At 37.6% G+C, this 27,890-nt stretch overlaps 1 protein-coding gene across 1 annotated transcript; it reads left to right on the forward strand.

Annotated features, from left to right (window-relative positions):
• The first annotated feature begins 1,685 nt into the window (after positions 1-1,685).
• LOC148847192 (Acyl-CoA N-acyltransferase with RING/FYVE/PHD-type zinc finger domain-containing protein) lies at positions 1,686-26,595 on the forward strand. Its single transcript, XM_088950745.1, has 19 exons — positions 1,686-2,171; positions 2,293-4,320; positions 4,429-4,500; positions 4,596-4,800; positions 4,876-4,984; positions 16,054-16,143; positions 16,264-16,345; positions 16,432-16,491; positions 16,597-16,649; positions 16,740-16,906; positions 20,232-20,436; positions 20,670-20,727; positions 20,853-20,909; positions 21,030-21,284; positions 23,403-23,467; positions 24,103-24,159; positions 24,235-24,328; positions 25,883-26,023; positions 26,137-26,595. Exons 2-19 carry the CDS (start codon positions 2,371-2,373, stop codon positions 26,245-26,247), a joined length of 3,831 nt encoding a protein of 1,276 aa, XP_088806871.1. The 5' UTR covers positions 1,686-2,171; positions 2,293-2,370; the 3' UTR covers positions 26,248-26,595.
• Positions 26,596-27,890: the final 1,295 nt, after the last annotated feature.

Below are 27,890 nucleotides of genomic sequence, written 5' to 3' on the forward strand. Positions count from 1 at the left end.
AGCCAAAGTTAATCAATTTAGGCCAATCCAAACTTAGCCCAACACAACTTGGGTTCAGCTTAGACGGGTTGGTCAAAATATCGATATACTCGATACGTCGGTAAAAGCATATTGATAGTTTTTTATTTTAAAAAAAAAATTGGTTCAGAGGGGCTGGTTTAAGCCGTTCACCCCCTGAAATGGTTAAAACCCCAATACACCCTCTATAGGGATGTATAGAGAAGCTCCCGGTACAATAGGTATCAGCCAATACAAACTGATACATATCAATACTTTGAACCCAGATTAGGATTTATGGCACATTTAAGGCCAAAACAGAAAACCAATCATATTGTTGAAAACCTTTATAGTATAATTGTTTGTAAATATGTATAAATTTCATTTATAAATGCACACATACATATTTTATACATATGCACATGTATATATAACTAGAAAAAAAAATATTTTTATGTAAAAATTATAATACATATATGTACCTATATGATCAGACAAGCCTAAGTTGGGTTGGTATGTATGTATATGATTAGACAAGCCTAAGTTGGGTTGGATTGGACTTAAGCTACCCGACACCTCAACTCAAGCCTAACTCAAAATTATGTCAGGCCTTTAGATTTTGGCCCCAAACCAACATGCAACCCGAGAACCTAGGCTTAACTTGTGCAAAAACTTGGGTTGGATCCACCTACATCACACCCCTCAGACATTGACAAACTCTCTCCATTCGGTTTAAAACTTCAACCGCAGATTCCGTGGTCAACCACCTGAACCGATAGGGCTTCAATTGACCACTTTTGGTACCAACCACAAAGCAACCCCCAGCTTCAAGATTATCAACAGGTTGGGTCCATGTATAAACTAGTCAGGTAGACTTATTTAAACAACAACTTAAAATTTAAAATTGGAGAATACATCCTTCATAAAAATGATACAAAATACTAAATTATATATATATATATATATTTATTTCAATTATATTGTAATTTTTTAATTTTATTTTATTATTGCATATATTAACAATCGTATACATCGAAATTGATATAAAATAAAATTTTAAGATTTTTTTTTCAATTTATTATCTATTTTATTAATTTATTTTATTTTTTTTAAATATACTTCTCATGGCTTGACCAATCCACAACCCGACTTGCCCAAGACTTGACCCACAGACCAATCTGACCCATGGCACGATACAACACAGCCCGGGCCGGACCTCTGAAACATCCCAGAGGTAGCAAGGCCCGGCCCAGCCAAAAGCACGGGCCGTGCTGTCCCGATTTAGACCTCCACAAAATGATGAGTTCCTCTTCAACAGAAAAGGAAAATACTAAGATACGCGGATGTGATAAGATACCACTAATAAATCAGACACGACTGTACATTTACCTAATAAAGGCTCCAGCATAATACATTCAAAAATTTAAATATTGCAACGGCTATATATTCCACTAGCCACGTGTCATCAATTTCTTACTCCTCTTCCCGCCCACCCCACAAAAATTCAACTTCTTCCCATTTTTCCCGCGAAGGAAAAATGGATAGTTTCCCAGTTTCCCTTTCTCATACCACATTACCACCTACGGATTCCCTCCAAATATCGCTATCTACATCAATAATGACTATATATATTTATTTAAATATCCTCCTCCTCTTGTATAACAAACGTTAGAAAATTCCAGAATTCGTTGCTACGTATTACTCCCCATTGGCCACTACGACGTGCCGCGAAGATTCCCGCGTTCAAAAATTCGGGAATTACTGAAAATAAAATAAAAATAAATAAAGCTTTTGCCCGAAACAAGTACCCTTGTTAATTTGAATAGACCGAGATAACCCTGGATGAAAGCCAAATTTAACTAATTTATGCCTTCCGGGTTCACATTAATGATTTGAGATAGTGGTAGTTCGGGGAATGAGAAAATATACGTGGGCTTTTAAGTAAATTACTTTATGATATTATTAAAAATTATTTATGACATGCCCCTGATTATCTATTCTCTCTTTCTAACATCTTCTTCGGCTTCCTTTCCAGGAAACCGTGGACCTATCGTCTCGTTCGTTACCTAGTTTTTCGATCAAGGCACGAGAGATCGCACAAAAACCCTAATATCTTTGTTGTGATCTTGGTCTTTTCTTACATGATCTGTTGATTGTTCGTCGTTGATTTGAAGGTTTTGACACTATTTTTTGGAAGATTTTTCTGTTTGCGTGTTGTGTGTGTGTTTTTGTTTTCTTCGGATTTAATCTAATTTAATGGCGGCGAATTTAGGGTTTTCTTTTCCTGTTTTCTAGGGTTTCTGGACTCGAGGAATCTGTTTTCTGCCTTCAGATGCATATATTATAGCAGATCTATTGGTCGATTCGTGCCGGATGGCGAACGGCACTGATTCAGAGCAGTTCGTGTTGTTGTCGGGGATTAGGACCGGCCTGAAACGCGAGTTTGCTTTCGCCTTGAAGGTTCAAGCGGAGTTATCTGGTTCTCTTGGTCGGACACGAGCGAGGAAGTTTCAGAATAGCCCTTCTGGTAATGAAATTTCAGAGAATTCGAAAAATAAGAGATTTAAGAGTTCACATGCGAAGAAAAATGTTAAGAATGTTGAGGTGAAATCTTCAACCGAAGAGGAGCCGACGAGCGATTCGGTAGAACCTCTTCTCGAGGTGGAGCCCCATATTGATTTTGGGAAACTCGCGGACATAGAGGAGCCGAAGAACATTTTGCTACAATCTGTAGGAACACAGGAACCTACTGGTGACCTGGTAAAACCTGCGACAGAAGAGGAGTCCAAGAACAGCCCAGTACAATCTGTAGTAACAGAGGAGTCCAAGGAGCTCAATGGTGATCCAGTGAAGCCTGCTACAGAAGAGGGGTACAGGAACAATTCGGTACAATCTGTCGGAACAGAAGAGTCCAATTGTGATCTGGTGAAACCTGCAACAGAAGACGAGTCCACAAACAATCCGGTACAATCTATAGGAACAGAGGAGCCCAACAATGAACTGGTGAAGTGTTCTGACAAAGAGGAGCCCAACGACAATCTGGTACAATATGTAGAAAAAGAGCATTCTGACAGTGATCTGGTGAATTCTGCGGGAGAAGAGGAGATGAAGAACGATTTGATGAAATCCGTGGAGTCGGAGCAGATCAATAACGGGTTTTCCTTGACGCTTCATTCTGAGCTTGGTAGTTCACTTGGTCGGACTCGAGCGAGTAAGTTTCAGAATAGTCATTCTAGTAGTGGAGTTCTTGAGTATTCAAGAAATAAAAGACTTAAGAGCTCCCACGCAAAGGAGGATATGAAGAACGATGAGGTGAAATCGTCAACTAAAGAGGAGCCAAAGAGCGATTTGTTAAATTCTCTGTTCCAGGAAGAACCAAAGAGTAATGTGCTTAAGCCTGCTACCGAGGTGGAGTCCAACAACAATCCGTTACAATCTGTAGGAACAGAGGAGTCCGACGGCGATCTGGTGAAATCTACGAGCAAAGAGGAGACTAAAAACAATTTGGCACAGTCTGTAGGCAAGGAGCAGCCTAACAGTGACCTCGTGAATCACGCCTGTGCTGATGAGATTGTGTTCAAGGATGATTTGATGAAATCTGTTGAAGCAGAGGAGCCCGATAACGATGAGGCAAATTTCCAGGTTCAGAAGGGTTCACAGAACGATATTGTGAAATCTCAAGCTGAGGAAGGTACGACCGTAGAAACGCCTATTGTTATCGATGATAATTCTGAGGTAGTAACTATATTTCCTGTGAGGCCTCCCAGGCGTTTTACTCGTTCTGCCTTGACGGAGGGGCTGAAGATCAATTTATTGAAAGCAGTTGTGAAAAAGGAACCAATTGAGATTACATCTCCAAGCAGTAAGAAGCCGAAAAACGAAACTAGGAAACTTATAAAAGAAGAGGGAACCAGTGTGGAAACTGTGATGGTGCATGGTGACGTCAGCGAGGGACAAAATGCCTCGCAGGAGAAGTTTCCTAGGCGGTTTACTCGTTCACAATTGAAGAAACCTAAGGCTGAACTAATAGAGATATCTGCCACCACGAGTTGGGGTTCTGTTGTATCAGAAGATTCCAAGAATGAAGCAATTGCAAAGGCCATTTCTGCCATGCCAGATATTGTCAAGAGCGAGCCAGTGACTATAGGTGACAGGGTGACAAGTGATGTGGTTAGCCCATTGAGAACACCTACGAAAAAGAAGTTGGAAATGAAAATGTCCAAGAAAATTGCCTTGACCAAGCTTCCCACAAGGGTCAAGGATCTTCTAGAAACTGGTTTACTGGAGGGGTTGTCTGTCAGGTACCTCTGTCGTAGCAGGAAGGTATGTCTTTCAGCTCCCTTCTATCTTTTCTTACTTCTTATATATGTCTCCTTATGACCCCTACATATATAATTTTTGTTTAAGACTTCTTTGTTTATTATAACACAGCAAGGAGGACTTAAAGGAACTATTAAAGACTGTGGGATCTTGTGTTCGTGTACATCCTGCAAAGGGAGCAATGTAAGAAATTTTTGTAAGTGAATCTGCATTTATGGTCTTCTTGTCTAGATAGTATAAAGAGTTGAATGGATGCCTCATTTATGTTGTGTATACAGGTTGTTACTCCATTCCATTTCGAGCAGCATGCAGGTAGTACAAATAAGCGTGCAGCACAGTACATTTATTTGGAGAATGGCAACAGCCTTCATGATGTTCTGGAGGCATGTAAAGGTGCTCCTTTGGATGAACTGGAAGCAACAATTAAAAGTGCGATAGGTTTATCACCAATAAAAGCTTCTACCAGGTGTCAGAATTGCAAAGGTGAGCTTTACTCTTAATGTTAGGTTCAGTTGAGATTTCATTACAAATTTGTAATCTTATGGGTATTGCCTATAGGTTCTCTTACTGTATCTGGCACCCGGAGGTCAGTGCTATTGTGCAAGTCGTGCCTAGAAGCCAAGAAATCTCAGACAAGTCCTGCTTCTAGAACTGGTACCACTCCTGGGTAAGTTTTTTGTTTTAGTTTTCAGCTATACTCTTAGTTTATTCTTCTGTAACTGTGTTAAACAGAATGCATCTTGGATTCTTTCTGGAACATTTAAGGATCATACAAACTAGAGCCATCCACATTAACACCATGCTTTGTGTGCATTCTATTAACATGTTACATTGGTAGGATCTAGAAGGAACATGAAAAAGTGACATTAACAGGAAAATGTACAACTTGCAATACACGAAATTGTTTCAGTTGTGAGTCTTGTGACTAAGACCTTTCAGGTAGATGTTTGGTTTTTGACTTTGGGATTCAATTTCCCATGCTGAGGAGGATTTTTTTAGAGTTGAAAGGCATTCAATGAAGTATTAGATAAATTTGGGAAAATTTCTTGCTTACAAAATTGGATAAAATTCATTTATGATCCTTTCTTTTCTAATTTTCCCATTCATCCATCTCAATGTTTGCATTTCTTCTACATTTATTTTTTGGAACTTTTTGTTTCTTGACTTTTCAACACTATGCTTCTAGCAACATTGCCATCCTTACAAGTGTTTTATATAGTTTTCCTTTGTCTAAATGGCACTCTAGTGCACATAGGCTTCTGATGTACCCCACTATTTGGCCCACCTGCTCTAATTCTATGGGCAGCACCTCCTCAGTCTCCCTTGTTATGAATTATTGAACCAGGGTAATGTAAAATGTCACATTAAGATATCTCTTGGTCTCCAATCAGACTACTCCTAATTATACCCTGATTTCCACCTATTATTACTGTTGTTGTTGTTGTTGTTGTTATTATTATTTGTTGAAGATTAATTAGTTTTATGATGTTTTTCTAAGTAGGTGTTTTATGTTAGTTGTTAGATAGGAGGTGGGGACCACATTAGTTATGTGAGTCCAAATTTTATTATGTTTTTTGAGTGTTATATATGTTGTTTTATGTTTTGCCGCCCTATAAGGGCATAGTTGTCTTTGTACTATTCTATTATTTTAGTATAAATAATAAGTGAAGGGGGGTGGCCAGATCATTGTTCTCTTTTCTTTCAACTTCTCTTATTCTCTTCTCCTCTCTTCCTTCTCTTTTCAAGAAACTACTTTCTTTCATATTTTTTAATTCAGTAGATTTCTACTTGGTATCAGAGCATCGACTAGGGTTTCTTGAAGCATTCTCATGTAGCCCTAGATAAGTCGACTGCATGAAGTAGTAAAGGGCTGATCGATCTACTATAGATTGCCCAGTTCTTTGAGTTTTTGGTGGGATCAAAATCAGGAAGGTGATCTATTGTTTGGCATCAAAATCATGAAGAACTAGAGTACGGGGAAAAGTCCTAGAAAAGTTGGACTCTTTGTTTTTGATCTGATCATGGGCGCCCAGGTATTGCTAGTTTTCTTTTGATTTTCTGAAGAGGGCGGTTTGGTTTATGAAATTTTCTAGGCCTCCTGGAGTGATTGATTCACTTTTCTCTCTGTTCGGAGGTGTAGGGAGGAGAGAGATTTCCCTCTAGCTAGGGTTTTCTTCTTTCGGAAGGGTTGGTTTCTGTGTGTGTGGTATTAAATTATTTTTTGAAGGTTTCCAATCTATTTTTTCTTACTGTTGAACTATTTGAAGTAAAATGGAGAGTTGGAATACTGAGATGAAATCTAACGGTACTGTGGGATTGGGTGTTGGAGGTAATAGTGATATTTTTGGGTTTGGGATCATTACTACAGTAAAACTTGATGGTACAAACTATTTGGAGTGAGCACAATCAAATAAGATGGCTATTGGTGCCCATGGAAAATTAAGGTATCTCATTGGGGAGGGGAAGAAACCTGATAAAAACTCTTCTCGATGGGTGCAAGAGAATTACATGAATGTCTTGACTGTGTAATTCCATGTTACCTCATATTGCAAAAAATTTCCTATGGGTTAATACTGCTAAGGAGATTTGGGATGGAGTGACTGAAACTTATTCTCAGAAGCAAAATGAAGCCAAAGCCTATCAGTTAAGAAATCAGGTGATAAGTATGAAACAGGGAGAAAAATCTCTTGTTGTGTATTTTTCCATGCTGAAAACCCTATGGCAGGAAATAGTTCACTTAGAAACTGTGGTATGGGAAAGTGTAAATGATGCAACAACTTATCACAAACTGGTAGAGAGGAATATGGTTTTTGAGTTCTTGGTAGGGCTGAACCCTGAATTTGACATTACTAGGCAACATATATTCTTTCTAGGGAGGGTGCGACACTCTCTCAGGCATCTGGAGAGGAGAGTAGGAGGAATGTAATACTGAGATAGCTTGGGATTGACTAGTCGGCTATGGTTGGTACAACAAAACCTAAGCCAAATGCAGACAGGGGGAGTAGTGAGACTAGAAGGGAAACTTGTTAGAAGCTTCATCCAAATCTTATGCCTATTCGGATAAGAAACAAGAAGGAAAATGCAAATGTAGCCACTATAGGAGACTCTTCGGCCCCTTTCTCCCAAATTGATTGGGAATTCATTGTAGTAGCAGCAATGAGAACAGAATTGGAAAGGTTTGGATAGCTTATGAGTAAGAAATGTTCACCCAGCTCTAGCATTCTAGATGGGCAGCATAATGCAGGAGCCAACTACACCACTTCCTTTGCACATATAGGTAGTTCATATGCAACTGTGAATCTTGCATCCACTTCAGGTAAGGAGGGACCTCCCTAGATTATAGACTAAAGAGCATTTGAGCATATGATTAATGCCCCTACCATTTTCAGTTCCTATCAGTTGTGCTGTGGTAGAGACAGAGTTTCTGCCCATTGTTGGGAAGGGGACAGTTAGAGTGACCAATGATATAACTTTGTCCTCTGTTTTACTTGTCCCTAGATTTCATACCAACCTACTGTCTGTTAGTTCTTTGACAAAAAATTTGAATTGTTCTATGACTTTTATTCATGGTAATTGTGTTTTGCAGGATCTGGAGTCAAAGAAGATGATTGGGAGTGGTTGTGAGGTGAATGGAGTCTACATTCTGGATGAGATTCCGAGACATCAGGGCCATCATGTTAGCAACAACAGTAGTAGTGGGTCAGAGTTAGTAAACCAGAGTATGCTTTGGTACAATCGCTTGGGACATCTTTCTTTTTGTTCTTTGAAATGTCTCTCCCAAAGTTGTTTGAGTCTGTTCAATTATCTACTTTAGAGTGTGAGAGTTGTCAGTTAAGAAAGCATTGTAGACAGTCTTTTAAATCAAGTAATAAATCTGTTTTTAATATTGTTCACACTGATGTATGGGGGCCATATCAAATCCCTTCCATGGGAGGATTCCGTTACTTTCTCTTGTTTGTGGATGCTTATACACGATATAATTGGATATATTTGATGAGATCACGTGACGGGGTTCCTAACTTAGTACGACAATTCCACCCGATGGTTCTCACACATTTTGGAGTGAGAACTAAGACTTTTAGATCAGATAATGCTAGAGAGTATCTTGAGAAGGACCTAACCACGTATCTCTTAGAATATGTTGTAGTTCATCAGAGCAGTTGTGCATATACATCGCAACAGATTGGAGTTGTTGAGAGGAAAAACAAACACATTGTGGAGGTGGCAAGGAGTCTTATGGTGTGTGATTCAGTTCTTGTGTAGTTCTGGGGAGATGCAGTTCTTACATCTGTACATGTGATTATCTGTGTTCCTTCACGGACTTTGGGGTTTAAGGTGCCATTTAGCCTCATTTTTCTAGACGAAGAGATATTTCATATACCTCTGAGGGTTTTTGGTTGTGCTTCTTTTGTTCACATTTTTGGCTCTCATCGCAAGAAATTGGATCCTAAGGCCAAGAAATGTGTTTTTCTTGGGTATGCTCAGAACCAAAAGGGGTATTGCTGTTATGACTCAGTGTCAAGGAGCAGATTTATCACTATGGATGTTACCTTTTTTGAATCCACATTCTTCTTCTTGAGTGGTTCTCCTCAGGGGGAGAGTTTTGGGGAGGAGAACTCACAATCTATTCCTCTTCTTGTTTCTGTGGTGCCTCCATCAGTTCAACCAGCATCTACATCAGTTCAGCCACCACCTGCACCATTAGTTCAGCCAGCATCGGTTCAGCCAACACTTGCACCTCCAGTTTCATTACCTGAGCCACTACGGGCAACCTCACAGCAATATCAACACCAGCAGATGATGGTTGATTCCACACATCCTTGACCCACACCACTCTCTGTCAGTCTTTCTGAAACTCTAGATTCGGCATATACAGTTGCAGGTATTCCTCTTGAGCCTGTTATGTTTTCTGATGATAAGGTTTCTGTCCCTAACACCATTTTTGCAATTGATCCCACTGACCTTGATATTCCCATTGCACTTCGTAAGAGGAAGAGAAAGTGTACAACCCACTGCATTTCACACTATTTTTCCTACAGTGCCTTATCACCCTCTTACTGTGCTTTTCTTTCTTCTTTGTATTCTGTGTCTATACCCTGGAATGTTACTGAGGCTTTCTCCAAACATGAGTGGAAAACAGACATGTAAGATGAGATGGATGCTTTGGTCAAAAACCAAACTTGAAAAATAGTCGATCTCCCCCAAGACAAGGAGACGGTCGGATGTCGATGGGTATTCACAATGAAGTATAAGGCCAATGGTAAGATAGAGAGGTACAAGGCCAGGTTGGTAGAAAAAGGGTATACTTAGACCTATGGTGTTGATTATCTGGAAACCTTTGCACCAGTAGGTAAGATGAGTTCAATTCGTATTTTTTTATCTCTAGCAGCCACGTATTCATGGCCCTTGTTCTAGCTTGATGTCAAAAATGCATTCTTTAATGGTGACTTATAGGAGGAGGTATATATGGACATTCTAGTAGGCTTTTATGAAAATGTTGGTAAAGGAAAGGTGTGCAGACTCAGAAAACCTCTATATGGACTGAAACGGTCACTTAGGGCTTGGTTTGACAGGTTTAGAGGGGCACTCATCCGTTTTGGGTACACACAGACATAGTTTGATCACACCCTCTTTGTGAAGAGGAGAGATGCTTTTGTGTTAATTCTGATTGTGTATGTGGATGATATAGTGGTGACAAGAAATGATCTGGAGGAGATTGATAATCTAAAAAAATCATTGCAATAAGAATTTGAGATCAAAGATCTTGGTGAGCTCAAATATTTCTTAGGGATTGAAGTTGCAAGATCCAAGCATGGGATCTTCATTTCACAGAGAAAGTATGTACTTGACTTATTGCGAGAGACTGTGAAGCTGGGGACCAAACCAACAGATACTCCTATTGATCCGGATCATAGAATTAATGGTGTGGATGGTGAATTGGTAAAAGGATGTGAGGAGATATCAAAGAATGGTAGGCCGACTGCTGTATTTGTGTATGATACGACCATATATTTTTTATGCTATCAGTGTTGTGAGTCAGTACATGCATGCACCTCGGGTTCAGCATTGGGAAGCTATTGAGAGAATACTTGCATATTTGAAAAAGCACCCTGGCAGAGGCATTCTTTTCTCAAATCATGAGAATCTGAAGCTAGAATCCTATACGAATGTAGACTGGGCAGGATGCTTAGATGATATGAGGTCTACATCAGGAGTGTGTACCTTTGTAGGTGGAAACTTGATCTCCTGGAAGAGTAAGAAGCAAGTGGTTGTGGCAAGGTCAAGTGTAGAGGTTGAGTATAGATCCATGGCTCATGGTGTCTCAGAACTTTTTTGAGTTAGATCTCTTTTGAGTGAGATTGGGGTGAAAACAGGGGAACCTATGATGTTATACTGTGACAACCATGCTACGATCAACATTGCCCACAATCCAATTCAGAATGATAGGACAAAACACATTGAAGTTGATAGACACTTTATAAGAGAAAGGGTAATAACCATAGAAGTGTGTTTGCCTTACGTCTCTTCAGAGTTGCAGTTGGTTGATGTTTTCACTAAAGGGGTGGCAAGGAACAAGATTGAACATGATCTACGCAAGTTGGGAATGTGTGACATTTACTCCCAACTTGTGGGGGAGTGTTGAAGATTAATTAGTTTTATGATGTTTTTCTGAGTAGATGTTTTATGTTAGTTGTTAGATAGGAGGTGGGGACCATATTTGTTATGTGAGTCCAAATTTTGTTATGTTTTTTGAGTGTTATATATGCCGTTTTATGTTTTGCCGCCCTATGTGGGCATAGTTGTCTTTGTACTGTTCTTTTATTTTAGTATAAATAATAAGTGAAGGGGGCGACCAGATCATTGCTCTCTTTTCTTTCAACTTCTCTTCTTCTCCTTCTCTCTTCAAGAAACTACTTTCTTTCATATTTTTTAATTCAACATATTTCTATTTTATTATTATTATTATTAAAATTAGTCTTTTTTTGATCAACAATTCAAAGAATTCTATTAGATTTTAAAATGAGAAAAGTACAACAAGAAGTTGTTAGAAATAACACCCGTTACAACAAAGACTCCCGTCACTCCCCCCACCCAACTAACATTGAGCGCAAAACAAATGATGTCTATTCACTCCTTGTTTACCTAATCCATCTGTCAAACCATTAGCAGACCTCCTTACCCATCTTAACTGAATTTGCATATGTCTTGACAACATCTTGAACTGCTTGAAATCATTTCTTGTGTGCCATACCCTTCCTCCTTTTTTCAGCCAGCCAATGACTACTTTTGTGTCCCCTTCTACCGTCAATGTTGTAATTCCCATTTCCTTGGCCTTTTGCAGCCCAACAATAGCTGCCATGACCTCAACTTTCACTGAACCACCCTGCTCATTAGGCCCTAGAAACAAGCCACAAATGTTCCCATGCTCATCCCTAATCACTCCTTCAATTCCAGATCCAGAGGGTTTCAAATTACCAAAGCTATTTCCATCAAAGCAAAGCTTCAACCAACCTTCACTTGGGGGAGACTAAACCTCACATCTTTCGATTCCTAGAAGAATAAAGGGCAATCAACCCCCAGTTTTTGAAAAAAAAAAGTCTTCCACTAAGAAATCAGAGAATAGTTTCATAGTCTTCACCCAATGAGCAACTCTTAACTGTAATAGTCTCCAAGATTACTTGCTTCTTTCTTTATCCTCAAATATTAATAAGTTCCTTTCCTCCCAAACAATTCACACAATTGCTGCTCTAGCACATTTCTACAAAATTCTGCCTCTTCCTTTTGTGATTCTTAGAAAGTATGGGCTAAAGAGATTTTCCAAACTAACAAGAGGTATCCACCTGCAACCAAAGAGAGAGTAGAACCATTTCCCAAATACAAGCAAAAGGACAATAAATTAAGAGATGGAAAGTGTTCTCACCATTCAACTTACACACAAAGTGCACCAATTGGGAGACAAACACCAATTTGGTCTTTTCTTTTGGGGGGATAGGGCACACCAGACTTCTTTTATAGGCAAGGAATGAGATTGGGTAGTGGCCACTAGTGAAGAGAAAAAAAGGATTTTTAAGTAAACGACCCAGAGGAGTAAGATCCCACAACCGTCTTTCTCCCCCAAGCTCATAAAAAATTAGGCTATCCAAGATTATTCAAAAGGTTAGACATTGAAGGGATTTTAGACTCTCTCAGGTTTCTCACAAACTCCAAATTCCAATCCTCCCTAGAGGAAGAAGGCCCAAAGAAATCAGAAACATGATTTTGTTTAAGGCTTGACAAAGCATGCAAAGAAGGAAACCCAACTTTCAAAGGGAGAACCCAAGTGCACACACGTCTTCCCAAAATCTGATCCTATTACCAGAAGCCAAATCATACCTGATGTGCTCAAGGAATTGAGGTAGACTACCATGCACTGCTTTCTATGTTGTAGCTTGGTTCTCAACAGTTACTGGAAAGCCCATGAATACTTGCAACCACTTTATGCCACAATCCATCATTCTCCAAGGGAAAGTGCCACAACCACTTAAAAGAGCAAGGCTTTTCTTCCTTATGTTTCCTAGACCCAATCTACCCTCTTCTTTCCTTTTTACCACTTCCCACCTAACCAAATGATCTTTTTTTCTATCTCCTGGTTCCCACAAGAAGTCTCTCATCAAATTTTTTATTCTCTTCAATAGCTTGAGGCATCCTCAAAATAGACATGAAATAGATTGGGAGGTTAGCTAAGGTGTATTTGATCAATGTAATTCTTCCCCCTAAAGAGATGTAATTTGTTTTCCATCCCACAAGCTTTTTCTCAATTCTCTCCACCACATGGTTTCAAAAGTTGATAAACCTCAGATTGCCACCAAGAGGTAAACCTAAATATTTTAAAGGCCACTCACCTCTCTCACACCATAGAATCTCTACAAATGAGCCCAACTCCTCTTCAAGAACATTTATACCCACCACTACACTCTTATTTTGGTTGATTTTTAAGTTGGACATTCTTTCAAAGAGGCTAACCACTAGCTTCAAGTTTCCAATCCCATTTTTATTCTTCTCATCACAAAAGATTAAATTATTAAACTTAATCTTCGTGTGTGTGTGTGTGTGTGTGTGTGTGTGCATGTGCGTATGCATATACAATATACATATACATATATATATATATATATATATATGTAGGCGCATGCCTTTTTAAGAAAGGCACAAGATTAAAAAAACTAAAAAAATAAAAAAAGTCAGAAAATTCAAGAAAATGCCAAAAATTTTTAAAAAATGCAAAAAATATTAAACATAATGTCAATAAAAAATATTAACATAAATTTTAAAATAAATGTTTATAAAAAACCTATTATCTAAAATTAAAATACATAAACATAACATGTAAAGCGTATTCAAATGAAAATTTTAAAATAAAAGCAAACATATAAAGCATTTTCAAGCATGTAAAACCCACAATCTCTTTTTTCTCCTTAATTGCATTGCTTCAAGTAGCTAATGTAATGTAAAACATATTGCATTCTTGATTCTATGAGTTGTCTTTGTACCACACCCCTCGAGGCAAGCTCGAACAAGTCTATGTTAGGGTCTGAAATTCTTATTCTCACATAAAAAAATAATGATTTTATAACTTTCATCTTCTTAAAAGGCAATGAAAGTTATAAAATCATTATTTTTATGTGATGAATAAGAATTACAGACTCTAACATAGACTTGTTCGGGCTTGCCTCGTGGGGCATGGTCAGGGGTCCAGGGGCAGAGCCCTTGGCCTAGTTGTTAGACTAAAAAACCAGCAAAAAGCACAAAATTTTAAAAAGGCGCACGCCTAGCCTGAGGTGCAAGGCGCATCAGGTGTACGCCTTTGAAAGGGGTGCACCTAGGACCTGGGTGAGGCGCATACCCAAAATGTGCCTCGTCTGTATGTCTAGGCGCACCTTTTAAATCATTGGTTTTAGTCTTATTTTAAGATATCTTATTTCTAAGACATTTCCTCGTACTAATTGTTAATCCGTCTATAGTTTCATATATTAATACCATGTCATCGGCAAACAACATACACCATGGGATCTCCTCCTGAATATGTTTAGTCGATTCATCCATAACAATTGCAAATAATCATTGGTAGGTCATAGGTGTTGATTTGTGATGTGAAGTCTCATTGTAATTGGAAACTTTGGTATCTCTTGCATCGTTCTCAAAATCAACCTAGTACCAGTGATTTAAAAGGCGTGCCTAGGCGCGTAGGCAAGGCACATTTTGGGGTATGCGCACAGGTGAGGCGCATTTACATTCTTGAAAATGCTTTATATGTTTGCTTTTTTTTTAAAATTTTCATTTGAATACACTTTACATGTTATGTTTATGTATTTTAATTTTAGATAATTGGTTTTTTAAAACATTTATTTTAAAATTTATGTTTATATTTTTTATTAACATTATGTTTAATATTTTTTGATTTTTTTTGGCATTGTTTTGAATTTTCTGACCTTTTTTTTATATTTAGCTTTTTTTTTTTGTAGTTTTGCGCCTTTCTTAAAAGTGCCTCAAGCGCAAATTGGCCCTTGCGCCTTGTGCTTTTAAAACACTGCCTAGTACCTTAAAAGTCTTAAGCTTTGATGTGTAATAAAAAACTAGAAACTAATTACTTTTCCCCATATACTACCAACCATTTTATGTCACAAGCTTTTAATTATGCCCGACTCTTGATTCTTGCCAAAACAAAGTGGTTGAAGCAAATGAATCATGAGTTACTTATCCATATCTGCCTTCCAAACACCGAATAGCATGGAAACAGAGTGAGTAAGCACAATATAAACCTATACATTGATGGATTGGAGGATGCTGGCAAGTCCTCTAAGAGAGGTATTTACATGTACAATTGTACATCTGTGCATATTTATTCTGGACTGAGGATGGTGGATGTCTAGAATCTAGATTTGAAGTTAGAGCAGTGTTTGTGTTTGGCATGCTTCCATCAGAAATAATTCTCTGAAAGCATGCCAAATACAGCCTAAGTGGAACCGGTACAATCTTAGCACATATTAAACTTGTTGGTTCTTGAAGAAGCCAAAATCTGGAATTATGACTTTGTAACTGCTTTTGAAAAAAAAATGGTTCTGTTATTCCAGATTCTTCAACATGTTTTCTCTCTATTTGTTTCCAAATACCGTTGAAACATGAAGTTCTTCCTCATCTAGGATGTCGCAGTAAGTGCTCCCCAGGAGCAATCCCAAATGAGGCCAAAATAAGGCATTAGAAATGGACTAAACCCCAAGTGCAGGAAGGAAAGTGAAAGTGGGTGGAAAGTGGAATGAGTAACGTCTGACTGCTGGATCCCAAAATCGATAAACGGCAGAAAAAATTGCTAACAATCTGTTCTCTTTTGGAGCCAAAGTATGAACTTCGGAAGTTATTTGATTTATGAATTCATTTCTGTTGCATATTGCTTCTTCTACCCTAATCGAGAAACTGCCTTATTTCCCCGGTTCTTAACTTTTATTTCTCTAATGTCTAGCCTATGGAATCAATAAAAAGTTCACAACCTATGGATAAAAAAGAATGTATGTAAGAGTTATTGTTCTGTAATCTGATTTCAAGTGAAAATGCCACTTTGAAACTGAAATTAGGGTTCTTTTGTTATAAAATGCCTGAGAAGTGGTTATTTACTGAACAACATATCCAAGTTGCAGCTCCTAATGTGCTTCTTTCCTCTGACTTATTTTAATGTTACTTTTGTGTATGGGGTTGCATCAGGTCATCAAAATCAGCTGTTACTCCAAAGTCCTCTAACAGTGCTTTGAAGGCTGTTTCTGTTCCCAAGAGTAAAGGGAGGCTTACAAGAAAGTTGGTATTCTTTTCTTGATATGGATTTATATACTGATGGTTCATTTGTCAAATGTGTTCTTATTAGCTGTTTTTGTTGCAAACTCATTAAACGTAGTTAATTTTGGAGGTGTTCTCCAGAGATTTACGATTGCATAAATTAGTATTTGAGGAGGGTGGGCTACCTGATGGAACTGAAGTAGCATATTATGCACGTGGACAGGTTGTTATGTTAAGCATAATGCCAGTGAATCTTCTTTTTTTATTGTTTTTTGTGTACTCATTAATGAGCATCCTCCTGTTGGGCAGAAATTGCTTGAAGGTTACAAAAAAGGTTTTGGAATATTCTGCCGGTGCTGCAACACTGAGGTAACTTTATTTTTTTTGAAACACTTAGTACTTCCTTTATTTTCTGAACTAGTGTTGTCCTGAATTTTAGTAAGGACATTCACTTTCTATACTTCTAATGAGCAGGTCAGTGCCTCACAGTTTGAAGGTCATGCTGGTTGGGCTTCCCGTCGCAAGCCGTAAGTTGTTATTTGAAAGTTGAAGCATTTGGGTAAATTCATGTAACTCCGATTTTTTTTCTTAACTTGTGCTTGTTTGGTACTGGACAGGTATCTAAATATTTTCACATCCAATGGAGTGTCACTTCATGAATTGGCTGTGTCTCTATCTAAAGGTCGGAAGTTTTCAGCCAATGACAATGATGACCTGTGTAGCATTTGTGCAGATGGTGGGGATCTTCTGCTTTGTGATAACTGCCCCAGGGCCTTTCACAAAGGTGAGTTTTTGGTTTCTATCAATAACTGAATATTTATCTTTCCTTAGGTCTTTATAGGAATTAAGGTTTTACCTGTTCAACGTGCAATATGAATGACCTAAGGTAAGGCTAATTGATAGCTTGAGGAAGGGAAAGTTGAGAAGGATAGCTATTTGTGAAGTGAAAGGTGGTTCTGTATTAAAATGGCCGTCAATTTCCAGCTATGCTTGCAACCTGAGAATATGTTCCTTTTACTCAGTGAGCAGCTCCGCAACCAACTGATGTATTTCACACTCGATAGTTTACAGCCTTTTGTTTTCCTACTTTTGGAACACACTGCATTTGTCCGATATGGTATAGCCATTTAAACTTATCTTCTGCATTTTGATTCTGTGAGGCACTATCCCTGTAGGATCCCTGTTTTGATTGGTTTGACTTGCTTGTCACGTTATGAGGGCATTGTCTTTATTATTGAGTTTTCTCTATATTGCTCTATTTGGAAGTGTTCTTTCCTAAGATCGTTTACAGACAAAAAAAATCTGGAGCTATTTTCATATCAGAACAACTAGGTGTGGAGTGGCTGGAATGGTATTATAAGAGTTATTGCAATGATAATTTTATCAATTTTATTTGTGTGTGTTGTCTATGTAACTAGTGGTCGTAATTCTGTTCCTTCTGCTGTTTCAATGTGTTCTCAATGATCACAATGTTAGGCATGATGTTTTGGCTGTCTTTAGCTAACATATTTGGATTTGTTATTTGGCTTTGGACATTTAATTTATGATTGGATTGTATCTGCAGCAGTATAATATTACAACAAGAGAAAAAATATAAAAGAAGTAGAAGAAGAAGAGAAAAGAGGAGAGAAAGAAAAAGAATAGAGAGCAAATAGGTGGGCTTTGTGCCCGTCTCCTTAGTATTTAATTATTTATAGTGAGTGATTTAATAATGAAAATGCCCTCCATTATTAGTAAGAATCTAAAGTATCCTTCTACATAACCTTTCAACATTTCACATCAACCTGAGTATGCACAAAGTAAATTTGTAAATCTTGGCCTGGATGATCCGTTTGTGAAATCTGAAGTAGAATGCCTTTCTTTTAGGCTACCTGCCCAATTTGCATCAGTGAACTTTGAATTTCAAGTGACCGTGATATGTAAATAGAATTCCCCTTCCTGGAGTGCCCTTGAGATACACAAGGATACTCATGGCTGCTTCAAGACGAGATAGTTTAGGCTGATGCATATATTGGCTAGTCACACTTGCCACATTTAGATACTTGGGTATATGATACATAGATAAAATAGGTGTCAAACCAGCCTTTGATACAAGTATACAACCCTCTGCCCTTCAACAAATCTCCATTATCAGTATTTATTTTGTTATTTGGATCAATAGGATTTGGAGCTGATTTGACATCCAACCCTTAAGAGATCTTAGTCTAACACATACTTACATTCTGAGATAAAGATTCCTTTCATTATCAAGCTATTTCTATGGCCAATAAATATCTGAGATGGCCAAGGTTTTTGATTTCAAAATTGTTACTAGAAAGTTCTTCAACCTATTACTCTCACTCAAATTGTTACCTGTGAATTGTGATAGCTATATCATCCACATGGACAATCATTGTAGTGAGCAAACCTTTCCTCCCTCTTAACAAGGAGTATAAGTCAGCAAGAGGCTAAACAAAACCAAGGTGCAGCACAGTTCTTCGTAGCCTATCAAACCTGGCCATAGGTGCTGTTTTTGTTCATAAATCAACTTCTTGAGTTTACAAAGTTTCTTCTTACTATCTGGGAGATGGAACAGTAATGGTGGCAGCATATAGACCTATTCTTGAAGGTCCCCATTTAAGAAGACATTTTTAACAGTTAGTTGGATGTGTACACAAGAGAAGTGCATAGCAAGATATATCGATACCCTTATTGAAGTCATCTTTGCAATTGGTGCAAAAGGTTCTTGATAATCTTCTTTATATCTGTCTGCAGCCTCCTCTATGAGAACACTACATAGATTGGCCTATGAAATACCTTTTCTTACAAGGCATATCAAGGTTTGAGGCTTGTCCCTTATGATGTGCCTATCTTTAATAAGTTATAAGCTTAATGATCACCTGTTTTTTCCCCAGAGCCTTTCATTGCCTTTTAAAGTTCTAGTTAAACCTTCTCTTGGGGTCTGTTGAGGAATGGATTTGGTCAACATCTCTTAGTTTAAGACCTACAGCTGTAGAGCTGGTTGTGAGAAGGTGAGTTTGAGCTAGTCTAAGCCTGTTTTTGAAGGGGAGTTTGACTTCTGGGTTACTCCTAAGAAGTGATTTAAAAGGCTGGCCTCAGGCGTGCTTAGGCGCACAGGTAAGGCACATCTTAGGGTATGTAACTTGCCTAGGTCCTAGGCACATCATTTTCAAAAGGCACACATCTGGTGCACCTTGCGCTTCAGCCCAGGCTCTGAAAATCTGATATTTGCTAATGCCACTCATTCATTCATCCTAATAAAAAATATTTTTAAAACACTTAAAGTTATAAAACCTTTTTTATAGGTATTAAGAATTTAAGACCCTGATATGGACTTTTTTAGCTTGTCTTGAGGGGCTTGGTGCAGCTCATAGAATTAGGTATTCATAATGTTTAAAATCACATTAGCTATTTGAAGTAATGCAATTGGGAAAAAATAAAGAGATTAAGAGTTTACACGCTTGAATATGTTTTATATGTTATGCTTGATTTTAAATATGTTTTACATGTTATGTTTATATATTTTAATTTGAGATAATAGGTCTTTTTTTTAAAGCATTTATTTTAAAACTTAAGTTTATATTTTTAATTAATAATGTGTTTAATATTTTTATTATTTTGCTTTTTTTTTTGACAGTTTTGAATTTTTTGGATTTTCTTTTGCAACTTTGTGCTTTGCTTCAAAAAGGCGCACGACTCGTGTGCAAAATGGCCCCAGCTCTTTTAAAATGCTGCTGCTAAGCTGCAAGTAAGAGAGGTGATTAAAAATATTTTGGAATAATAAGATGATTCAAGTGGAAGATGATGTGGTGGATGCTGAGAAGAGTTTGGAGGGTTTCAGGTTTCTCTGTTAGGCTAGGGGAAGGAGGTCTATGGGCAGAGGAAGAGATGCATGTGGTGATAGGGGCAAGAGAAAGAGAGGACTGCTAATATATGCTATAACTTTCCTCATGATTTATCCAAGGTGGAAGGCATTATGAAAGTCCATTACGAAAACATGCGCACTCTCATTCTCTTTATATACCTTTTGTACTTTTTGTTTTCTTTATATGCCTTTTGATGTACAAGTACTAGTGGTTTTTATTTTCCTTCTCATTGCCTTTTTGCAGATTGTTTGTCTTTATCAAGTGTTCCTCGTGGTGATTGGTATTGCAATTATTGCCAAAATATGTTTGAAAGGGAAAAATTTGATAGTGTCAATGCAAAGGCTGCTGGAAGAGTTGCAGGAGTTGATCCTATAGAGCAGATAAACAAGCGATGCATTCGTATTGTCAACACACCTGAAAATGAAGTTGGCGGATGTGTCTTATGCAGGTGAGCTAAACTGAGGGTGTTGCGAAGTTGAAAACCTGTACATCATACTATGTACAATCCTGAATCTATACTGTTTATATCAGCACTTTGTTCTTTTGTCTATGTGTTTGGTGATGCCATGATTGCAATTTTTGTTATTTGATTTCAGCATTGTAGGTGCATGCTTTTTCTTTATTAGTTCCCCTCTCCTTTTTTTTAAGTTTCGTTTGGGTTTATACTTTTTCTTTATGTAGAGGTCATGGATTTACAAAGTCAGGATTTGGTCCACGAACGGTTCTGCTTTGTGATCAGGTACTTGCTTTCATGTCTTCATTTTTCATATTGATATGTCAACTGCATTGTTCATAGATGTACGAGTTTCAATGGATGTCTTATATTTGAGTTTTTCTCCTGACCAATCTATCTTTTTCCCCCAGTGTGAGAAAGAATTTCATGTTGGTTGCCTGAGGGAGCACAAAATGGCAGATCTAAAGGTGCACACAATCATTTATTATCTTATTCCCATGCTGCAATATCTTGTTGTTGTTATTCCTTTATTGTCAAGTGTGCTGATGGCCTTTTTCTGTTGATTTAAATGTTGACGCATACAACAGGAATTGCCAAAAGGGAAGTGGTTTTGTTGTACAGATTGCAGTAGGATTCATTCTGCCTTGCAGAAGTTGCTTGACCGTGGATCAGAGAAGCTCCCAGACTCTCTTTCGAGTATTATAAGGAAAAAGCATGAGGAAAAGTGTTCAGAGGAACAGCGTTCAGATGCTGACCTTGATGTAAGATGGAGACTTCTTAGTGGGAAAAATGCTTCTCCTGAAACTAAATTGTTGCTATCCAAGGCTGTAGCTATATTCCATGTAAGTACTTGTCTTTGCCTTAAATAGATATTTGGTTGTTAGTGGTTAGAAATCATGTTTCCTCCTATCAAGAGGATCAGGAAACAAATAAGTTGCTGCTTGGATGCTTTTAAATGTTTCCAACCTGCTCTTGGTCCAGACTGTTGAATTGTTCAAACCATCACCCTGTTGCATTTCTGGTTCTGATTTTCCTAAAACTCAAAAATTGACCAAAAACTGTTGACTTGGTCAAAGCCTGTTCAAACTGGGCAGTTGAATGGTTGACCTGCTGGTGCACAAGTTACAACTCAAAATGCATTGAAATCTTTCGGTGGCCATAATGGTTACTTGAAATTCATCACATGGAGTGTTAGTAGAACATAATTAGGAGATGTAATAAGATTGGCATCTTGAATGGGAATTGTCAATGGAAAGGCCTCTCTTCACCAACAATTCCATCATTCTCCCACTGAAGATAGGTCTTGGGAAAGAAAAGGGGTGTGGGATCGAAAAGGTCACAGGTATGGTGACATGGTTTTTGCCAGAAGATGGATCAAAACAATAATATCCTTCTCGAGTCGGAGAACAACCAAGAAAGACTGCGAGTAGCATTAGGATCAAATTTAGATTGATTAGGACCAAGAACATGAGTAGAGTAGAGGCAAAGACATGCAGTGGAAGTGATGAAGGTTATCAGGAAACAATAAAGAATGATAGGTTTAAAGGCCAAATGAAACTTAACAATGGCAAACTAAATTTAAATTGAACTCCTTACTAGATGGGAACATCCTTAAAGAAAACTATTCAATGCCTGCTGGAACTTACATTACCTGGAAACTTTGTTTTTGCTTGATAATTGTGAAGTTTTATTTATTGATGAAAATAGAAAATATCTACATTATTGATCATATATGAAGTTATGAACTAAGATAGATAGCCTCGGCTTACCCTCTTACATATTATATATATGATATAATCCTTATCCCTGACTCACAATTCCCCAGTACATTTCACTGTTATTTACCCATTGTTTGCCCAGCCCATCAGCTACAGTATTTGCTTATCTAGGATCCAACTTATGTAAATGTTAACTCCACTGCCAAGTTGCTCTCCCTCACCATGTAATTATATCTCTATGCCTCTACATCAAGGATTAAAATTGTCTTTTATCGGGGCATATCGGCCACTACATATCATATCAGTGACCCTCCAATACACCCCTATACTAATTGTTTCGAGGTCTGATCTATTTCAGCCGGTTGATAGGCCTTAACCGACCCTCTGAACTGGTTTGGAAAAAAACTAAAAAAAATAGCGGCTAAACTCTAAAGATACAGGCCGATATACTCCATCTGGTGTATTTGCCTATATCAATATTTTGAACCTTGCTACATTGTTATTTTTTATTTATTTCTTTTGATAAGTGTCTCTACACCATTATTCTTTTTCCATCCTATGACAACATGCAAATCTCCTTCAGTCACAATATTCTTGTAGTTCATGGACTTGACCAGTGAATGCCCTGCAGACAGCAATTACTTATTCCCTTGTAGAGTCATCCATGCTATTAGACCTGAGTATAGTGCCCATGTATCTTTGAATTTTTGAAAGTCCCCTTCTCTAGATGGACCTTGGTTGCCCATGATACTGCTGTGAAGATATAACTGGGGGTTACTTGACAAGGGGTAGTTTTACAGAAAAGATAAAAAAATATATTTGTTTTCCTTCCATCCTCTGGCTGTAGACTTTCTGCCCCTGCTTCCCTAATACCTTGGTTTAGACTGGTATAAATTCATTAATGTCATTAATAACAGTAGGCGAATGTTTCTGTGTGTCTTCATATGTTTGCTTGTGCCTTAGCTAAATCTAGAAAACAATTGATTGATGTGTTTTCTTTCACCTAATGAAACTAAGCAAGATGCGCTCCATCTAGAAAACAATTGATTTAAATGTTATATGTATTTGTTAGTAATGAAATATGTTATTTATTTTCTTGGTTATTGTTTTTATATCTACTAAACTTTTGGACTTTTTTTTTTTCTTTTAATTTATGGAGACTTCATCTAGTTATTTGATTTGGCATGTGCAAAGTATTGCTAGTCATTTTCTGATTATTTGCGTCTCTTCTTTGTTTCTTAGGACTGCTTTGATCCTATAGTTGATTCAACAACAGGTCGTGACCTTATTCCATCCATGGTTTATGGGTGAGCAAAGATACTTTCCTTTGTATCTTGTCAGATATTTTCTACGTGTTCAGTTTTTGTAATGTTTTTACTGGTAGCAGTTTTGTTTTTATCTCTATGTTATGCTGAATTTTGAGCTTCAGGAACTTACATGTAGTGATTTTACATTCAGGGAGTTCTATGCCGAAATGTTATACTTAAATCCTTAGATTTGGCAGTTTGTTAAAATTTGCTAAAAATTATTATCTTTAACAATAATCTTCATTATACTATTGATTAAATTACAGATTGTTATATGGTACTTCTCATGCATGATAAACCTATGATCAAGGATAAGTATTTTCCCTGCTTAATAGATTATCGTATTCTCTTGTAGATGTTTGTTGTGTTTGCAATTTAGGAGATTGAATACTATGAATTGGACAATTTTCATGCCAGTGTTATGGATTGTTGAAATCAGATTTTGTTCTACCCATGTAAAAGAGGAAAATATGATAGGTAATTGAGAAAATTGAAACAGGATCCAGTGGCGTGTTGGGGATTAACTTATCAGAACTTATTGCTTTATCCATTTAAATGAACTAATTTGGTTATATATTTTTTTCCTTAAAAGTTCTTTATGCTCTCTAAATATGATTTTCTTTTTTTTTTTGCAGAAGGAATTTAAGGGACCAAGAATTTGGAGGGATGTATTGTGCAGTATTAACAGTAAAGTAAGAATTTCTAGTTGTGGTTTTGGCAATAATTCATTGTAAGCTTTTCTCATGTCTTTTTCTTGTACTTTTTAGCTCATCTGTGGTTTCAGCTGGAATTCTTCGTGTTTTTGGACGAGAAGTTGCTGAACTTCCCTTGGTTGCTACAAGCAAAGATAACCAGGGACAGGTGAGGCTATTGGTTCGAGTTGTTATGGTGTTCCTTTTAATTCCTTACTAGTGAATGACCCCACACTAAGTACGGGGAATCAGTAATGTTATATTTACATTATGGAATAAATAATGTTAAATTTATATTGATTAATATTTTAAATAATTATTAAAATTTCAAGAAATATTTATTTCAAAAAATAGCTTTTTAATAATTATTAGAATATGGATAGTTTTCTTTTGTTATGATAAACAGAGGGTTAATGAGTAACTAAGATAGAATATAGGCAGAAGTGGTTGTGGATAACCACTTTTTCATTTTTTGCATTTTTTAGGAATGGATTGAAAATGGTGGTAGTGGGTTGTGGGCTTTAGTAGCAACTTCTTATAAAATGCCACGTGTTTAGCTTTCCAGAAAAATGAGAAGGCCGTGTTTCTGGATGGTGGGGGGCTGTAGCTTGGTAGTGGGTTGTGGGCTTTAGCAGGAATCTCTCAGAAATTGCCAAGTGTCTAGCTTTCTAGAAAATGAGAAGGCCACTTGTCTGAATGGTGGGAGTGGGCTGTGGGCTTTAACAACTCATCAGAAAATGCCATGTGTCTAAATTTGAAAAAGCCACTTGTCTGAATGGTGGGGGCTGTAGCCTGAAAACCTTCCTTTAATATATATATATATATTAGATTTTGCTAATGCTGGTATTAAGTAGAATGGTGGAGCAAGGTTTATGTAGCCAACCCCATATTCTTAACTGGATGGGATTTGAATTCCAATTTGGATAAACTGATCATTTGCAGCCCTTGTAGAATTGGATCTTGTGATGTTGGTGGACCTAGGCCCATGGATCTCCATATTGTTACCTAGGGTCATACTGCTCAGATCCAAGTCCAAAATGATCTTATTGTTTATAGACAGTTGTTTTAGGTGCCTCATTTCTTTTCTTTTTGGAAAAAGAAAGCTGTTATAGAAAGTGAGTGACCCACTAGATTTCTTCACAGTGAAACTCCAGTACAAGGCTAGACCATTAGCATTAGGGATAAGATTAGGGTAGTCAGATGCTACTCAAGATATCCCTTCTTTTATCTTCTTTCTTGCAACTTTTCTTTTCCTGACCTTTGTGGGCGGGTGGTATGGGTGTTATATGTCAGTGTTGTCCCCCTTGTTTCACTGGCATTCTTGAATAAACTGAACCTCTGATGCATAATTGGATTCCCTCTGTTTTCTAATATTCCTATTTTAGACTACCTTTGTCTTGAGTGAATCACGAGTTCGCTGTATTATTGCATTAAACTCAGTTTTGTATTCAATAAGGTTGTTTTTGGTTTGAAAGAAAAGGTTGGTAAACTTATACTCCCAAGAGATTATTGTCAAGCTTTTCTTAGTGATGGTTTTAGCAATCTATGGTTGGTAGCTTTTGTACTGAATTCACCACTTCATTAATAAAATAGTTGATTGCCTCAATTATTAAAAAAAAAAAAGTCAGTGGGAATGTTGTCGTGGTTATCTTTTCTCCCCTTTTTTAAACTAGAAAAAGAGGGAAAAATCCTGACCATTTTCTTCTCCTGAGCTTCTCTATAGGGCTACTTCCAGTCATTGTTCTCTTGCATTGAGAGGTTGCTGGGGTTCCTAAATGTGAAGACCCTTGTCCTACCTGCAGCTGATGAAGCAGAGTCCATATGGACAGAAAAGTTTGGCTTCACAAAAATACCCCAAGACGAGGTGACTGCATTCATCATTTCTGTTATTTTTTCCTCTGTGGTTCTATGCGTACCTGCTTGCAGGTGAAATGGAATTACAGTGTTAAGTTTTCTCCCCATATTTTTGCATTGCAGTTGAGCAATTTGAGAAAGGACTGCCAGATGATGACGTTTCAAGGGACAGCCATGTTACAAAAGCCAGTCCCCAAGTGTCGGATAATTGGTAAACCGACTGAGGTCAGCTGACATGCCGTCCTGTAGAAGCTAATTGCAGAGTGACGTTTTTTTTTGTACGCCTTTTAACTTGAAATGTACAGGGAAGGATCTGTGTTTTGATAATGTACAGGAAAGAGACAGAGTCCTTCCGCCTTCCAAAAACTTCTATAAAAAATGAAAGCTTAGTCAATAGATTAAATACAAACTAGGACCAGATACTGGTCATCAATGGGAATTCTATTCTTTCTGTAACTGGGATGGGCGGAGGGCTTCAACAGTGGTATTTTCTTTTGTGACCCGAGGGATGATTGTCCCTCTTTTGTAATCCTTTTTATTTTTTTTCTGATGTTTCATTAACGCAAGTGTCTTTCTTTCTCATGGTTTCACACTCTCTATACTTGATACACTTGGACGGAGTCTCTCCTCCATCCAAAGCGTGGGCCTGTGGCGCGGTCTAGAACCAAGTTCCCATGCGAACAGGAGAGGATTCTTGAATCATCATTATAAAATAAGCCCCCGTTTGGGAGTGCTTAGAGGATAAGTGGTGAGAAAGTCCTTTCAAATGGGGGTAGTATGCCTAACCAAGACGGTATTTTGAAAATTACACGGCGGGCCAAACTTTTCAACTTATTCAAAATGGGCTTGTTTCCTGAAAAACGCTTATTGGAGCTTACTTACCAAACACAACCGCATTTAAGTGCTTGTTGGTGTGATTCCAGCCCAAACGGTGGCTAATTGCATTCAGTCCAGAAATAGACCATACAAAAGTGTTCATAACTGACCCAAGATGTCTCGACTCATCAGTTTCCAATTTTCATAGCCTACGTTTTCAACCTTGTACACTCGGTGGGCCTTCGGGCGCCTACGCTGTTTGCTCAAGGAATTTTGCAAAAACGTTTTCTCCACATGGAGATCGACCTCTTTTTGTTATCTAGTAGAGAAGGGAATGTATTGGGAAAACTCGAATAAGTTTCAACATTTACATCAAGCAAGGATACTAAATTTAGGTTTTAGATGCATATAAATAGGTGTACAAACTTGGAAAACACATAATTGTTTATCTGAAGTAAGAAATACTGGGAAACAAGTGGAAAATGTAAAAATATTTAAGTATGCATCAATTCACGTATATCCTAATTCTTACTAAACGGGTACAATTGTTGTCTGGTGACTGAACCGATCAGGGGTCCGGTTATTGGTTTGAACAGGCTGACCGTTCGACCTGAACGGTTGGCCCGTTCTAACAAAAATAAAAAAATAAAAAAATGGTTAAAACCATTCGAACGATTAATTGGTCGGTACAACGGCTTATTGACCAAAATCAATAGTTTTGGGGAAAAATGGAACCGGTCAAATGGCCGATTCTCGGTTTTTCCGGTTCGATCGTCTAGTCTGGTCCGATTTTGAAAACCATGCAATATATATAAATATATGTACCATTACTTGGTATAATGTTAAAACCTTGGGCTGACAAGCATAAGAATGTAGGTATGAATGTTGAGAGCAACCACTTTGTGATAACAAAATACCAAAAAATTAATTAAGAATGTATCCAATCTACTCTCCCAAGAACCCAGATTGTTGGAACTAACACTGGGTATTGCCCTTTTTTTTTATAAAATTTGTTGATATCCATACACTATGAAAAGGAAATATAATTACAACTATAGTTT

This window comes from Nelumbo lutea, chromosome 6, assembly GCF_056320005.1.
Source record: "Nelumbo lutea isolate HS-2025 chromosome 6, American lotus-T2T, whole genome shotgun sequence".
Classification (NCBI taxonomy): Eukaryota; Viridiplantae; Streptophyta; class Magnoliopsida; order Proteales; family Nelumbonaceae; genus Nelumbo; species Nelumbo lutea.